The sequence below is a fragment of the Strix uralensis genome, chromosome 15, assembly GCF_047716275.1.
Source record: "Strix uralensis isolate ZFMK-TIS-50842 chromosome 15, bStrUra1, whole genome shotgun sequence".
NCBI classification, from domain to species: Eukaryota; Metazoa; Chordata; class Aves; order Strigiformes; family Strigidae; genus Strix; species Strix uralensis.
In genome coordinates this window covers 16,784,350-16,800,862 of record NC_133986.1, presented here as the reverse complement: position 1 = coordinate 16,800,862, position 16,513 = coordinate 16,784,350, and the positions used below count along the sequence as shown (strand labels likewise).

Sequence of the window (16,513 nt, the reverse complement as noted above, 5' to 3'; positions counted from 1 at the left end):
CTGTTTTGAGCTGCTTGGCTGTGGTATTTTGCTTGTTAGAATGTTGCAGTGCTTTGCTTTTGCTTGTGAATTTACTGATCGGGCTCTAACACTTTATTTTGCAGGATCTGGCCTAGTTCTATCCTGTGGGTCTAACTCTTTTGGACAGTTAGGAGTTCCTCAAATTTCAGGTCCGTGCTTGATTCCACAAAAGATTGAGGTAAAGATTTAGAAGGAATTGTGCTTCATAGCTCTGTACTTTATATTGCTTCCAGCAACTTATAAAGATCATCTGACCCCAGTGGGCTTTAAGCCAGACTCTTCAACTATTTTTTTATAGAGCCTGTTACAGTAAACTTACAAAGTAAAGGACCATTGACCCAGAAATGAGAAGCTAAGGCTGCTTTTCTTGTGTGAAGAAGTTTCACACTTCTAACAGAAAGTTGTCTCTTCCGCTAGGGATTATAATATTTCATAATGTATTCTGATAACGTCTGCAGAATGAGTCTGATGCTCAGGGGATGTGAAGTGATACTAAAGGTAGTGAAACTCTGCAGATTTACTCCAGCTGAAGTTTTACATCAAGTTTGTAAAATACTAGATATGTTTTGCTATGTGAAGGGTGTGTGCCTTTACTGTACCTTATTGGAGGTTTGTGATTAATAGTTCAAAGCAAAACTAAACAAACCAACAATAATCCACCCCTGAAAAAAAGAAATTCCATGATGGAGTTCAACAAAGTTAGCTATTCCAATTCTATTGGTCTGTTGCTCTTGTGGTTCTTGTGCAGCAGTTCTGTTCAAGTATGTGGTGGTTTTTTGAGTATATTTATAACAGTCAGAGTTTCTTCCCCCAGAATGGGGATTGTAGTATTATTTCTTGGCTGTAAAAATAAGTGTAGTCACCCCCAAAATAATAGTAGTGTGAGAGAGTATGTAGCTGTGGGAAAACTAGTCCTGAGAGAACAAACTTTATCACTTTTGAGATTAAAATATTTTTTACTTTTGCATGTAAAGGAACTAACAAGTACATTGACTTGCTTCTTATCTAACATCCAGTATTTACCAAACGATATCAGCTTCCAAGGAAATAGGACAGAAACGTTAGGTAACGGTTTCTCTATTGTCCAGTACCTTCAATTGTAGATGCTAAAGGCTGGATTCTGACTCCTGTTGTTCCTGTAAGTCATGTAGAAGTCTGTGGTGATATTTGTAGGTGAGGCACTGCTGAGTCTGAGTGGGAAGCTTGGAATAGCTCCAAATTAATTGCTTTAAAATGTTTTAACTACTATGTACTGGAACTTCTTTAACCTCAGAAAAGCTTTCCTGTTGTTGGCTATAAGCCTAACAGTTTAAATAAATTTCTCACAGGAATTCTAATTAATCCCTAATTTACACTGTCATTTCTTATTTGGAGAACACTAATGAAACTCTTTTCCATCCACACAACATCTCATGTCTAATGAAACTAATAACTTCAGAGCAGGAAGGATTCTCAGGCAAGAAATTTAGCCTCATGGCTCATGCCAGATACTCCTTTCCTTTTTTAATGTAGGAGGAGAGCTGATCCCTGAGGTAACCCCTGGTGTATAGGGATTAACACCTGATGTTTCTGTATCCTTGATGTTTCCTGGGAACATCATTCCAGAATGGTGCCTTGAAAATTGTAGTATTGATAGTGCTGATCTGAATCTGTCTCCTTCCTGACCATGTAGACCATTCATTCATCTGGAATATTTTCTCTTTTGGTTTGTATCCTGTTAAATGCTTGGGTTGATGCCATCTATTTTAAATAGTGTTACATCTGTGAGAAGAATAATAAATTTGCAGAGTACTCGTAAGTGGAGAAGTGCCAGAATTGAAGTACCTTCTGCAAACTTAACTCACAGGTTTTATGGACACATGACTTAGTATAGTTTTCTTTTGCATGATGATATGTGGCAATTTCGGTGGTGTAGGTGGTGCTATCAGTGGTATTGTTTGTGACTGTAGGACTGGGTGAGACTGAACAGCTTTATGGAACTCATTGCTGCTTGTTGCTGGTGTTTGCTGTGGAGGTTTTGCTGTAATTCTTGAGGTACACTGAGTTATAATTAATTAATAAACATATTTGTATCACCAAGGTTCCTTCTTTAATGTGAAGGTTTCGATTGTGGCTTTCTGTTTATTGCCACAAAGCTGTACGTACAGTCCCTTTGCTGGATTTTTTTTTTTTTTTTGGAAGATGTTCCCACTAATTTTTGCTGGCCAAAATTTCCTCCTTTTGTGATACAAAATGTTGATATGCATTGTGACATGCAGGTTGGAATTGCAAGAACTATTTTCATAGCGTTGCATATTTTGCTTTTAGAGGCAATAAATGCAAAAAGCGGCTAAAATATATTTTTCTTTTATTTGAGCAGTCTCTCAAAGAGAAGGTGGTGGATGTTGCTGCAGGACTGAGACATGCCCTTGCTGCTACAGGTAAATATGTCACAATTTTAATAACATTTCAGTAACAAATGAAATGGAGTTTTAATGGCTTGGAGGGGGAGAGGGAGGGAGGGAAGGAAAATGAAATTTATTTTAGCTTCTATTTGTTTTAAATATCACAGGGAAAATTCTAAAAATCTTATACGAAGGTTCTGGTACAAATTAACATGACTAATAAACATGCTAGAAACATCTTTGTGGAAATTGATGGTGAAGAACTGTTCTCCAAAAACTCAGAGTGAGAGTTTATTAACAAGTTAATTTTCTGATGGGTAGGAGACTTACTGATTTCTTTTCTCCTATTCTGAAACAAACATAAAAGGAAGGCTTTTCTGGAAGAAATATTTCTGGTCAATCAAATTATCTTAGGATTTTTAATTCATTATAATATGCAAGATAATGGATTTAGGTTTGTATAAGATGTTTCAAAATGGAACTGCACATGAAATGTGGCTTTTTTAGTGATGTAACTGAAATTGACACCTGGAAAAATCACAAGAATGAAGCTTGGGGATGAGGGAAAGGATCTACTCAGAGTTAATTTCACTCACCTTTGAAAATCTGGTCCTCTGACTCTTTCTCCCACTGTCTGCTGTGTGTATGCTTGGGAGGGTCATAGTGTCTAAGTATTTCTCCTGTGGTTCTTAGAGACTCTGAGTTTGTTCATTGAAGAACTGTAGAAATCAAAACCTTCCAATTGGCATGGCTGTGTTAAAACTGAGGATCAGCAAACTATATGTGCTGTTTTCTTTGGTTTAGTTTTGCATGAACTTTAGTATGGATTCCAGGTAGTGGAGTCTAGCTGAGGATGCAAAGGAGATGCTTGGAAGAAGACTGGGACCTGTGGTGCTTGTATGAATATTGGGAGTTAAGCTTCCCTGCGCTCTGCACTCAGTGAACATCTTGATTCAGAGCTAGGTCAAGACTCTGAAAGCTCCCGAGAAGACAAGTGACTTCACTTCCTCAGTGTGCTGGACTGGAGCATGAAGAGAAGGAAAAGACAGAGAAAGTGCAATGAACTTACAGTAATAAATAAATTCTATTTCTGGGGCGCCACAGCTATGGGACTTCTGTTACTGAGTCCTCAATAATGTCCTAATATAGGCCTCAGAGCTGAGACACATTGCTTAGTGTTTTCTTAGTTGTCTTACCTGTATAATGAGGCTACGACTGTTTGTTGCTTGATGACTTCACCAGGGTTATCCATATGTTTTGGCATAAAGGTCTTTTAAAGTGTAATTTGAATTGGTGAAAATGAAGTGAATGTAACTTTAAAACTAGTGAATGAGTTAAGTGATTTTGGTGGTGGTTAATGTGTTTTAATCTCTTCTATTTGTGTTTACTCTGGAAAGAGAGTGGTTTGGTGCTTCAGTGGGGAACTGGCATGGCATCTCGGGCAAAGCGTGCAAACCAAGGAAAAACCCTCCCCCTGTTTTTGACAGCAAAGGAACCCTGTGAAGTAACAGGTAATCCAGGAATATGATTCTTTTGTAAAGGTGGATAGAGCAGAAATATAATTTGGAGTGATGTGTAGCCTCCTCTTATTATAAAGCCACTTATAATCATGTAGTGGAGTATCTGAAGGGTTGAATGGGTGTACAAGGCCATAATCTATGGGGGAAAATGATAGCGAGTCTTGCAACGTCTGTGGCACAAAAGCAGAAGCTTTTGTCATAAAATTCATCATCATCCTGTTAAGCTTGTATGTGTGTCTATGTATGAAATGATACCTGCTATACAAATTTTATGAGACTTAATTTTTCTCTAGGCCTGGAAGATGTAAAGGTGAAGACAGTTGCTGCAGGCTCCTATCATTCGGTGTCGCTCACAGGTAGGCCTTGGGTATGGAAGTGAAAGTCCTTGTCTCAGCCTGTAAAGGTTTTTGTGCTTTGGAAATGTTTGTCAATTTTGGTTAGACTGGTAACATTTGATCTGACCTAGTTAGTGCTGGTTAATTGTTTTGTAATAGTTTTGGATTCTGAGAACTTTCCTTTTTTTAAGAGCTGGATTCATGTTTTGAATCATATTCTCTGATTTCTGTGTGGTTTTTCTTGGGGTCAGGTGTGACAGCCCATAGGAGTAAGTGTGAGTAAGGGTCTGGGCTCTTTACTTTGGTTAGAAACTCTGAAAGGATTTGTGGAAGTGCATGGTTGGGTGAGTCTCTGGAGCTGCAGCGTAATGCCCCAGTGGGTAACTCTGGATGGAACCAGTGCAACCCTTCATCTGTGGAGAAAGGGGATGTTAGGCGATTGTCCCAAGAAAGACTGCTGTGGCTGTCCTGCTTCTATGTGAGCTAATGCCTCTGCACAGGGCTGTGCTGTGTGGGGACAGGAGATGGTCTGGAGCATCTTAGGTGGCTCTAATATAACAGCGTGCAGATCGTGTGAGGTAATGTAGGAGCACAAGGCTTATTTAAAGCAGTAGGAAGTTGCTCTAATCGCTTAGGCACTTCCATAGTGTCTGCCATTTGTTCTTTGATCTTTAGGCAGTGCTCCTGTGCTGGAGTATTAAGTATCCAGTGATGAAAGTCTAATAAAGACTTTTTTCCGGGGGTGGGAGAAGAAGGGGAAACATAATTGCTTTTCATGCTGAAATCTTACGGTTTTGAAGTGTGGAAAATATATTGAACCTTATGAAGACGAGTCTTTGCCAAACTTTATAGGAACAAGTTCTTAGCAAATACGCAGCCATCTGGTGCCTCTGTCATCATTAAAGGAGCACTGGAGTATTTGCTTATGCAGATCTACAGAGATTTAGTTGTATGGGGAGAAGTTCCAAGATGTAAATTGTATTGAATTCTGAGATGCAAAGTGTATGTGCGATTAGTGAAGAACAACTGTAAAGACAAATAGAACCTACTTTAGCTAATTAGCACTCTATTTAGAGTGAACAGATTATTCTTTTATGCTTCTGCTTTTTATTTAAGAGAGCGGTCTATTTGGCAGCAGGGGGACCAAAGTGCCCAAAGACTTCAATAATGTGATGCTATTGCTGCCCTTCATCCTTCAAGATACTTGTTATTACTTAAAATACTTTGTATTTTAAAGATAATTGATATAGTAAAGATACAACTGCATGGTGTAGTGTTTAAAAGGGGATTTTTTTTCCCTAGGATTCTCACTCTGTTTCCCCTGGCTCTGGTTCATGAGCCACCTGCTGGTAGGATACCAAACACCTGCAGCCAGGCAGGTTTTTGACAACTGTTGAAGTGGGTGGTTGCAAACGTGCATGATGGTTCCTTTAAAAAAAGGATGGTAGTCTGCCTGTATCCAAACTGGCCTCAACCCTCCAGCATGGGAATATGGTGCTGAGTCTTAGTGTCTAAGTTTTTGTTAAACCCTGCTCAAGAACTGAGATGAGGGTAGAGCATATGGCACTTCCCAGGATAAAGCAAGCACACCTTCTGGAGAAGGAAAGGAGGTGACAGGCAGTGCACGTTAGTGGTGGAAACATGAATGACCATAATGTTTTTCTTTGCTGAAATGGCTTGCTTTTGTCACCTCTTTTTTTTTCTCTCCAGAAAGTGTGTGTGTTTCGCTCTGGGAAGGAATTTATTAATTTTAGCGGTGAATTTGAATGAAACAATTGCTTGTTTTTCCTTTTCATTTCAGTTGTGTTGTTTTAATGAGGAATGTGGGAAGTCCTGCAGATGACAGTCAGTAATGTGTAACTTGACAAGTATTGGCTTCCTCCCCGCCCCCCACCCCTTCTCTCTTATTTTTCACCGGCAGTAGTATAGTGAAATTCTCCTGGCTTATTCTTCCTGTTACCACTACCAAACTGAGATCATGAAATATATTGTTGCTCAAGTCCTACTTTCAGGGTTTTTTTTTTTCCCCTCTGAAAGATTTACTTGTCATGCTGCTCGCAAAGAGTTCAGTGCTGGCCTGAGACTTCCAGAAGTCTTGAGTGTTGTGCATGTGTGCTCTGAACAATTCCACGTTGGAAACCATATGGCTTCCAGTCTTTCTGGGCCCATGATCATGTACTTCACATGTTTCTTACGCTTGCAGCTTGTATGGAGTGACAAAGGACGTCAGGAGGCCTGACACAGCTCATGTTCTGTTAAGTGTTTCTTGTGGATTATGTTTTTTTAACACGGAGACCTAGACTTACCTGAACAGTCATCTTTTTACTGTCAGTTGGTTGTTAGGCTGTGAGCAACTCCAACTTGCACCAGTGAAACATAGGAAGCAGTGTGGATGTTTCTGTAAATAGAATTATCACTGTGGGTGAAATCCTGGAGTGTGCACTTGCACAAATGCTTATTCTAGAAAAGGGGTTGGGAAGACAAGTGACTACTTACAGAAGTCTCTTGCTAGTAGTCTAGCATGGTTTTGAGGCATGATAATATTTTGATTTTGCCTTGTGATGGGTGGTATCTGCTTTAGTTGTATGTTCATAGCTGCATGTCCAATTCCTTTAGGAAATTGGACTGTGCAAGGTGAGACAAGGAGCATTAGTCTGTCCCTGCTTTGGGGGATTTCCTGAATTTGCTGAAGCTGAAGAAGGCAGCAGAGTTATGAGCAGAGCTAGGAGTCTATAGCTCTGTTAGAGAGACTGGGAGACTGTAATGCAGAGCAGGAGCAGCCAGCCAGGCTTTGGGGAGTCCCAGGTACAGTATTTGCTGCAATTCAGAAAGTTATTTACTGGACTGAATCAAAGGTTTGGAGTGGAGGTAAAGGCTGGCCTGCAAGAACAGAGTAGACAGAGAGGGACTGCTCAGCGAGTGTCCTCAAGATGCTTTGATTTTGCTTTTTTTTTTTCTCGGAGGGGTTGACTAATGTGGTTAGTTTTCTAATAAAAATTAGCCTTTGGTATAAACATCTTTCCGTCTTCTTTGAGAGGCTCACAGTAGAATTGAGGTCTAGGCAGTTTGACCTGAAAGGTCTGGTTGTTTCAGGGAGTCAGTGTGGCCCTCAGAAAACAGGCTGTGTTCTTAAGGTCCTTGCAAATATTTTGGATATCCTAGTTACAGTGTGCGCACATGTGGTAAAGAATGGTAGGAAAAAGCATACAGTAAAAACACAAATTAAATGAAACATTGTTCTTTCCTCACCACCACTGAGTTGAGACGGAACCTGTATCGGTGGTGTTGTATGTCTGTCACTTTCAACAAATTTTTCTTCTCTGTTTATTGTAGATGAAGGACACCTGTATGTCTGGGGTAGCAACAAACATGGGCAACTAGTGAGCAAAGAAATCTTTCTTGCTGAGCCGAAGAAGATTGAGACTCAGTTTTTCTCCTGTGAAAAGGTTGGAGCAGTTTGGTGTGGCTGGACCCACTTGGTGGCACGAACAGGTAGGCTATCTAAAAAGCAGTAGCATATAGCATGAAAACAGTATATTGCCTTTATTGCATGCAAACAGTGTTCTTTCTCGTTGATACTGGTTGGATGCAAAGTTTTGCAGTTTCACCTGAGCAGTGGTTGTCTCTTGAAAATGATGAGGATAGACATCCTTTGGCTTCTGTCCCTGAAGTGTTACTGCACTCATAGCATCTCCATAAATGCAGTAGCACCTGCATGTGCACACTAGAGGGATGCAGCCTCTCGGCATCATCAGGTTACTGGTGTACCAGAATATATGTATGAGCTTCTAAAGATCATTGTCCTGGGTGAGTTATGACATCATCTTTGGAGAGGAATGAAGTTGGTGGAAAACTTGCTTCAGAAAATAGAGAGGTAGGAAATATGGCTGCAGCTTCCAAGATAGGTAACTATATTTGGCAGGAAGATAGGGACAAAACTCTCATTCGGGGCACGGGAATTGGGGAAAGGGGAAGAAAGGTGTGGGGGCAGAGATATGTGCTGTTCCTAAGTTACCTGAGTGTTAGCTGAGGATCTTAAGAACAAGCATAGCCAAGAACCCTCTGCTTCTGCCATCCTGTCTGAGAAGTCATGGTCTCATTGCAGTAAGTGAAATAGATTACATGGCTTCGCACACTGTACTAACCTTTCTGTACTTTAAGAGTGAGCCTAGCTTTTTGTGCTGCTCTTCTGTAATGAAATGTTCTAAGGACAAATAAAAATCACGTGTTCAGAGGAAAGTCAATAAACTAAAATAAGCTGATTTGTATGTGTGCGTGTTTGTGGTCAAACCCAGAAGATGTTTAGAAAAGACAGATTAAAAAAAGGGCATCATTAGACTTGAAGAGCATCCCTTGAAGATGAAGTGAAAGAAGATTTAATATTGAAGCTGTACCTTCCTGGGAACCTTTCCAGTGAGGACAGTGTGAAAGCTTGCCACGTGTGGAGGGCTGTAGGGTTAGATTCTTTCCTAGGAAGAGATAAGAGGAAGGTTACATAGTAATGCCATTCATGCATAAAAGGATGGTTGATCTGATGAAGGTCATCTGAATGTATTTGTATTGTTGCCCTGTTGTGAAATGCAGAGGCAGGAGAGAAAGGCAGGTGAGATGGAAAGGTAAGACAGACATCTGAAACTATTCTGTGCTGTTTGCATGTGAACAGTCTGTGCTATTTGCTTCTCCTGTGGCACAGTGTGGTGTGATAGATAAGACTAACAAGAGGGTGAAAGTCTTCCATAGAGCAGACAGAACAGCCAGAGTTACATTAGAGGAGTAGCATATGTGCATTTCTGCTTTTGCCTTGTATAAACTGCCAGGTGAGGAAATGAAGAGCAGATGAAAGCATTTTTCCTCGGGTCACATTGGAGACTGAAGAGCCCATTGATCTGTCAGGATACAGCCTCTTTGTTAGGAAAACTGCAGAAGGGGCCACAGATCTCTTACAGATATTTACTGGGTTCTGTAATTATGTGTACTGGTTCAAGGAGTGCTTAGCCTTCAGCATGGGTAGTTTTATTTAAATGGAGTTCTTAGGTGCCCAAAGGGCAGCATGTGCTTAAGTGTTCTATTAAATTGGTGCTGTAAATCCTGAAATGGTTACACAGTAATGTCCCTTGCTCTGTGAGAAAAGTGTCTGTTTTAATTACCATGTACTGTGAACTCTTGATGCTAGAATCTGGAGGGATGTGATGCGTGACTAGAAAAACAAATTGGTTAAGTGTTCTGTTTCATAGCATTCGTTGTTTGACATCAAAGTACGTGAGAGAAATGTCATGTAAAAAACCTGCATTACTCTAGCTGCTCTCTTAGCTATTTAAAAGAAATGTTCGAATTCTGATTTTTAGAGGATGCTATATGGAAAATTTCAGAACTGTAATCAATGCTATGTGCTGTTTGGAAACTTTTCAGATGGAGTAAAGGAATTTATCTCAAAAAAAAATTATTGAATAAAGTGCTTAATGTCATTCTCACTGGAACAGAAATAGTAGAAAAAAGACATTAGTCAGGATAACCTAATTCTTAGAGTTTTGTCAACATGGATTGCCTTGCTTCACTATTAATAGTGCATACCCACTAAGTAAAATTTCCTCAAAGTTTTAGTAACTTTAATGTTTCACTTAGTTGATACTTATCCATGGCCATTACAGAAATTAAGTGAATATTTTAGTAGGTTGTCTTTAAGAAGAGAAGAAAGTGTGTTGAGTGACTAGCAGGGATTATTTTTTTTTTTTTTTGGTGAATGTTTGAAAGGAATTTAAATAAAAATAGGCTGACTTTTTACATCTGCATTAGAAAACTGGCCAAGTGATGCAGTGGCATAAGTTATTGCTGAAACTGATTTTTGTGTATTTAGAATTTTAAATCTCTTCAAAAGTCAATGGACCTGAACCTAAATCATCCAGAATAAGATTTTTGAATGGCCTTTGGCAGCCTCTAGGTACCAATCAGAATCTCGTGGGATTTTCAAGGATTGCTCAACTGCTAGACATAGTGTGAGCTAAGCACTTAACTGTTTTTTGAAAAATCACTCGCTGCCTGTGATGAAACTTGCAGCTAAGTAACCAGAAAATGCAGCCCACTTGAAAACTTTTCCCTGCATGTAGTTCTTTCTCTATTATTTTTACGTCATTGTAGCAAAGGAGGAAATGCTTCTTCAGTTTCCTGGTGCTGAAGTCGCATAAACAAGTGGTCTCCAAACTTTATTGATTGTGCACCTCTATCAATAAAACTTCTTTTGAGGGTGGACCCTCAAGATATTTATACTTATTTATTTATAAATTATAGACGTGTACTACTGTAAAATGTTATGCAAGCTATAAAACATGGACAATGGAAATTTTTAAAAGGATGAGACAAAGATAAAACAAAGACTACTTAAAATATGTTATTAACTAAATTAAAACAATTAATATTTTATTAATAAATTTAAAATATTAATTTATTTACTATTTTCTTCCTGCCTGTGAGTGGATTGTCTTGTGCATCCTCTGGGCTGCATGCACTCCACTTTGGAGATGACTGATATAAACAATTCCTGCTCACTTTACTGTGGAGAGTTCCACTGTCAGTGGAACAGAAACAAAACAGAGTGATTTTTTTGGATGCAGGAAAATGGAAGGAAGTGATATTGTAGTTTGATGCTTCTATTCGTTCATTGTGGAAGGTAGGAACATACTTTGGGAAGACATTGCAGTGTATAGGGATTTTGCTGCATGAAAGAAAGGAAAAATTTTTTTCTAATTAATAGTCTCACCAAGATGCAAAATGTAATAGTTTAACATTTATGTTACTGTATCTGAAGTCTAGTGTTGTGTTTTCCACAGAGGATAATGGAATTTAAGAGGCCATTACAAATACTTAAGAGTTCTGTTTGGATTTTTTTCCCAGAACATTAATCCTAGTCAGAGTAGTAATAATAAAAGATTCATAATTGCAGCTGTCTTGACAGTAAATTAAAACTTTTCTCATTGGAAAGACACAGGAAGAACTGGATGGATAACAGCTGGACACACTGTTCATGCTTAAATTCACAAATTCTGCCATTTCAAAATGATATTTTGATCTTTATCTGCCAGATGAGCAGTGCTTGGCTTGCAGAACTAATGGAACACTGAAAAGTAAAAGAGGCAGTGATGTTAAAAGCAACCAGCTGGAGGAATAGGCAGTTTCATGGATGCAGTGGTTTGACACTTTTAAAGTGAGTTCAGGCAAGTTACCAACTTATCGGAAAACAAGGAACACAGCATAAATATTTTCTGTATTAAGCTTCCCTCTTATGTAAACTAGCCTGTTTTAAAAGGCTTTGTTTTTCCTTCACACTATTGGTAAAATTTTGCATTGTAGCCTGTAGCAAAACACAAATTTTTCTCATTTCTTTCCCACTCTGTCCTTACAAGGCACTTTAATTGCACCTCAATTCACTTTAATACCTGCATCTCTTTCATATGCTATATTCTATCTCATTCAGTAACTGCTTTGAAAGTTCTGTTTCTTGAAATTCTCTTTAGAGTTTGGTCATCTCTGTTTTCATTTGCTGTTGTTTCTATCATAAAGCAGTCCAGATACAAGAAGTTAATTCCTGAGAAGTTAATTGCTTGCCTTAAAGATGTTAAGGTATGTTTTCATAGGATGTTGTGTTTTTCATCCTTGTCAGCTCCAATTGTTTTATTCTTTTTAATCATAGAGTGCCTTTTGGACTATTTCCATTGTAGACAGTCTTACTGTAAAATAACTCTCAAAATCCTTCAAGACAACTGCTTTTTTTTTCCTGCCTTGATTACTGATTCCTACAGAGGAGAGAAACACAGTTAGGCTTTGTGGCACCACTAGTGCTCTTTCAAAATAAGTTATATTATTCTGCTAGTAGTGATGGTCCTAGTTGATGATGGTTGGTCCAGAAGGATTAAGGTTGAGACACCCTGGTTGCTTTTTGATCAGGTCTCTGATGATAAGATATGAACTTGTTAGTGTCTTTGGTTTAGTTATTATTTTCTGCACGAATGCTTGTCTCAAGTGACTTTCAGGCATGCTTTTTAATTATGATGGGCAGTACTGTTATTGCTCTATGTGAGGGATAGACAAGATGTTCTTCTGGCCTCGGACTTCAAGTGCAAGTATTATTCTCTTCAAACAGCTGCTTTGTAAAATGGTTTGCTTCCTTTCCAGCACTCTGCTTAATGGCACAAGGAGCACCACTGCAGTATAGGTGATATTAGTTTTGAATAATAACAAGCAGCTGTCTTGCATTGCTCTGCTTAACAATGTCAACTTTAATTTGTGGTCCTTCTCAAGTTGATACAAACCCTTTGAGGGTAACTGCTGAATGAGAGGTTATTGCTTAGATCATTTAAGAGAGCTAAATTGTGGCCTATAACACTGAAGATGTAAATTAGGCTACTTTGGGAAATGATAGAACCGATCTGACTTGAAGGCAAACCTAAATATAGCAAGAGAAGTCTTTTAAAGACTTAGAGGTGAATCATCGACTTCAATTCAAAACAAGTTTGTTTTTTTTTTTTTAACTGGGATGCCTAATAAATAAGCTTTCTTAATCTGGCCTGTTTTATTATCTAAGTATTTTCCTGAATACATTCACTAATCTATTTTTCATGTAATTATGCCTTGTTTGAGCTCAGATGAAGAATTTCAAGCTCGTTCACCCAGAAGGAGTTACCTTAAAAATGCAGTTAAAATGGTATTTCTGCTGCCTGTGCAAAACTGCCTACAGCTAAAAAGTCTTGGAAGAACAAAATGCCTTGACATAGTCTGAATAATGTTCCCAATCCTCATTCTAAATGTACATCTGAATGTGTGCATCTTTGAATGTCCCTTGATGTCATTGTTAAAGAAGCACAGTTTGGTCTGGGCATCTAGTGGTAGTTGTTCTGTAGTTCAAACCCTAGAGTTTCCCAAAGGAGAGTCTTGTGCATAGAATCTCATAAAGATAAATAATTTAGGAGTGGTGCAGCAGCAGGATCAGCTCCAGCTGGGTGTCCCTGGGGAGCGATCCCAAACAAAGAAATCCATGGGCAATTATACCCTTACAGACTCTTCACCCGCCCCTCACGCACTCTTTGTACTCTCTTCATGTACCTTTCATGCACTCTTCGGGTCCAATAGTGATTCTGATCAGAGATCTTCTGGCTCTTGGATTTCTTCAGTGTCTCTAGCCTGGCCATTACCTTGTTTAGTTGTAGCTGTAGCTCTGGTTTGTGCTGGCTCTGAAGGTTTTGTTCTGCTTGAGTTAGGTATAAACTCAGTACAAGTTCAGCAAATCTAGGTGAAATTTTGTGGCCTAAGGCTTCAACAAATCTAGCTACTCATGCGAAGTAAGTGAACAGCATACTAAATCACACAGCATTACAAGTCTAAGCGGTTCATTCTATTTAAAACTTACTTATTTGAGCTAAAAAACTAATATTTCTTAGCAATTATGTCATTTAGGCCACATAAAACCACTCTGAAGTGCTCTGATGTGTTAGTGACCTATGTGGTAAAATAGAACCCATCTCCTGTTTTTTTGGAAGCAAATGAAAATGTGTCCCTCCAAACACTGAGAGCAGACCGAGGGAATATTTCTAATTAGCTGGCCTGAAAAGGAGGTTTACTGCTGTGATTGCATTTTCCCGTACTTCCCCTGATGGCAGTCACTAGGTGAAACTGTCGGGCTTCTCTGGGTGGTGGGTGGTGTGGCTGCCGGGAGGTGAGGCGGACGGACGGACGGGGCTCTCTGGTGCCCGAGCAGTGCGGTTGTAGCCCACTAGAGGTCCTTTACAGTTTTCTTCTGAATCCAGGCTCGGCAGCCTTCCTCAGCAGCTCCTTAGGACAGCAAATACCGATTTTAAATTTTTTTTTGAAATAAAAATACTTGTCTATGATACCAATAAGCATCTGTTTAATGGTAACTCTCCTCTTTTTAGACACTACAGCTGACAGTCAAACAGTTTGAAACTGAAGCCCCTGACGTTCTTTTTAATGTGAGGTAGCTGTATTTCATTTGGTAGGATGCTGGATTTTGGGAAAGCAGGTAAAATACTAGAAATTAGCTAAATTAAAAACTGAAAATGGATAGGAACCTCTGAACCCCTTTGAAGCAGAACCTATAAAATGAGTGTTTAAGAAAGAAAAGCCTTTGTCCATCTGCCCCAGTAAACTCTAACTAAAATCTGGTAAATGCACTTGCTTTTCTATGGTCCTGGTTCTGTGGTTTTGTGGTGCATGGTTGTTCTTACCTCCTCCTTACAATGCTGTAGCTTGATGTTATAAAGCAATGGGAGCTTATGCTTCAGAGCCTTCCTGTTAAGTTCCTTACTGTCCTAATAAATACTGTCGTTGTTGTGCACTATATGAGAAAAGAAGAAAGAATTTCAGTTGAAGACACATAGATTTTAAAGCAGAAATAGCTGCCACAGGGGAAATCTCATGAGTTATTCCAAAGTATGCTGTTGAGTTCCACCTGTATGTCCCAGTGTTAAGCCCAGTAATTTTTGCTTGACAGAAATGTAACCTCTAGAAGACATTCACCTGATGGTAGTTTGTTGGCTTTTTTTTCTTCTTTTTTAGAAGATGCTGGATTGCAGGTCCAGTGGCTGAATTAGAATGCCAGCTGGAACTGCTGTAGTTGCCGGGCTTGCACTTACACTGGGATGGGTGGGCCAGTATTCTTTTGACTTGGGTCCAAGCAGATCTGGCAGCTCTGCTAGGATACTTTGAGTGGAAGGTTCACCTCTGCTGTTGATAGTTTGTTCCAATGCTGAGACTCCAGCTTAAGACAAAAAAGAAAAATGCCAAAGTGAACAAGAGAGACAAGGTAAAGGCTGAATTGAGATCATGAGTGGAATCTTAACAGAAAAATGTTGCCAGCATTAAGCCCTTGTGGCACTTTATGTATTTGTTCTAGGGGTTTTTGGGAGCATTTATAGGACCCAAGTGGGAAGGTCTATTATGTACCAAAATTGCACAAGTTAGAATGAGTAGAATATAACTTTGGCCCCTGAAAACTGTGAAGCTTGAGAGAGAACAAGTAGATCGTGAAATAAGTTTTTAGTGCACATATTGTGTGTGTTTTCAGTTGTCATCACTTTCTGAGTTTACACTGGTGATGTGGTTGGTTTACAACATATACGTTTCACAGTCTGACTGATAGTGGAACTTTTGGTTACATTAAAAAAAAGTTAGATGAATCTGGTTTTGGCAAATTTTAAAACTTCAGGGCCTGTCTTGAAGGTCTTGCATTTGATTATAAAGGATAGAGCATGGAAAGGGGAGAGAAAGAAATGCACAAGCTTGGGGACTAAAATTCAGAAATTAAAGTTTTGCGGAAATTAATATGGGATCTGTGGGAAGTTTCATGTGCAAGAACAGGATTAAAAGTTCTACATGCATATGGAAATTGCCTTATCTTCTGTGTTGTCTTTAAAGCCGGTTTCTTGTTCCGTAACGCATCCATCTCTCACTGCTGTTTCAACTTTCACGATAATTATTTTTAGGTGAAGTCTGTACAAGCCACTGAGGTAGGGGTTGATGGGAACTGTGTAGTATGTTACTTGGGAAGTCTGTTTGTATCTGGCAGCCTCTTGGGGGACAGGGAATGTACTAGCTCTTCCAAGATTTGGGGTGAAATCTGTGGCAAGTTTGCACCCTGCGGATACTCTGAAAATTGAAAGATGTCTGGGAAAGCATGTACATAAAGTAAAAAATGAGCATTCACTTGACTTTGTATGGATACGTGTAAGTTCTTACAGGTGTGGAATTGGTGTTTAAGTCAGTTCAAGATGTTTAACGTAGCTTAATCTTATGTGTGTTGAGTTCACATTCTGAATTGGATTTATTTTATGTTTTTTTCTGTAGAGACACATAGGTAAGTAAGTACTTAAGCTCTGCAAAATACATGTGTATAAACTAGAAGTGTTTTGGAAGTTTGTGGCAATTTACTATTTATTTTCTGTGAATACCTCAATGCAGAGAGTTGATTTTTGTTAAGTAATTTATATGAAAGGAATCTTTTCTTTTGGCAGAAAGTTCCTTTTCAGTCATGAATCATCCCATTAATGCAAAAACTTTGAGGAAGACACAGTAAAGCTAATGAATTGGTGCACAAACATTTTTATGTATTCTTAAGCACTACAGATTGGGCAGCCCTATGATACCTTTTTTTTCCTGTTTGAGGAGGGAATGTCCTTACTAGAAAGAGCTCCTTTTCAGGTTAATCTTGCCCTTTTGAGAGCTTTGAAGGCAGATGTCCAGATTCCTC

The 16,513-nt window shown here is 39.1% G+C and overlaps 1 protein-coding gene across 2 annotated transcripts in view; it reads left to right on the top strand.

The window, feature by feature from the left end:
- Positions 1 to 16,513, top strand: part of SERGEF (secretion regulating guanine nucleotide exchange factor) — a 156,408-nt gene that overhangs the window by 3,222 nt on the left and 136,673 nt on the right. For both annotated transcript variants that reach the window (XM_074884309.1, XM_074884310.1), the window contains exons 4-8: positions 105 to 199; positions 2,381 to 2,441; positions 3,803 to 3,916; positions 4,219 to 4,281; positions 7,594 to 7,752. In XM_074884309.1, coding sequence (XP_074740410.1) covers positions 105 to 199; positions 2,381 to 2,441; positions 3,803 to 3,916; positions 4,219 to 4,281; positions 7,594 to 7,752 — 492 coding nt within the window. The remainder of the gene's footprint in view (positions 1 to 104; positions 200 to 2,380; positions 2,442 to 3,802; positions 3,917 to 4,218; positions 4,282 to 7,593; positions 7,753 to 16,513) is intronic.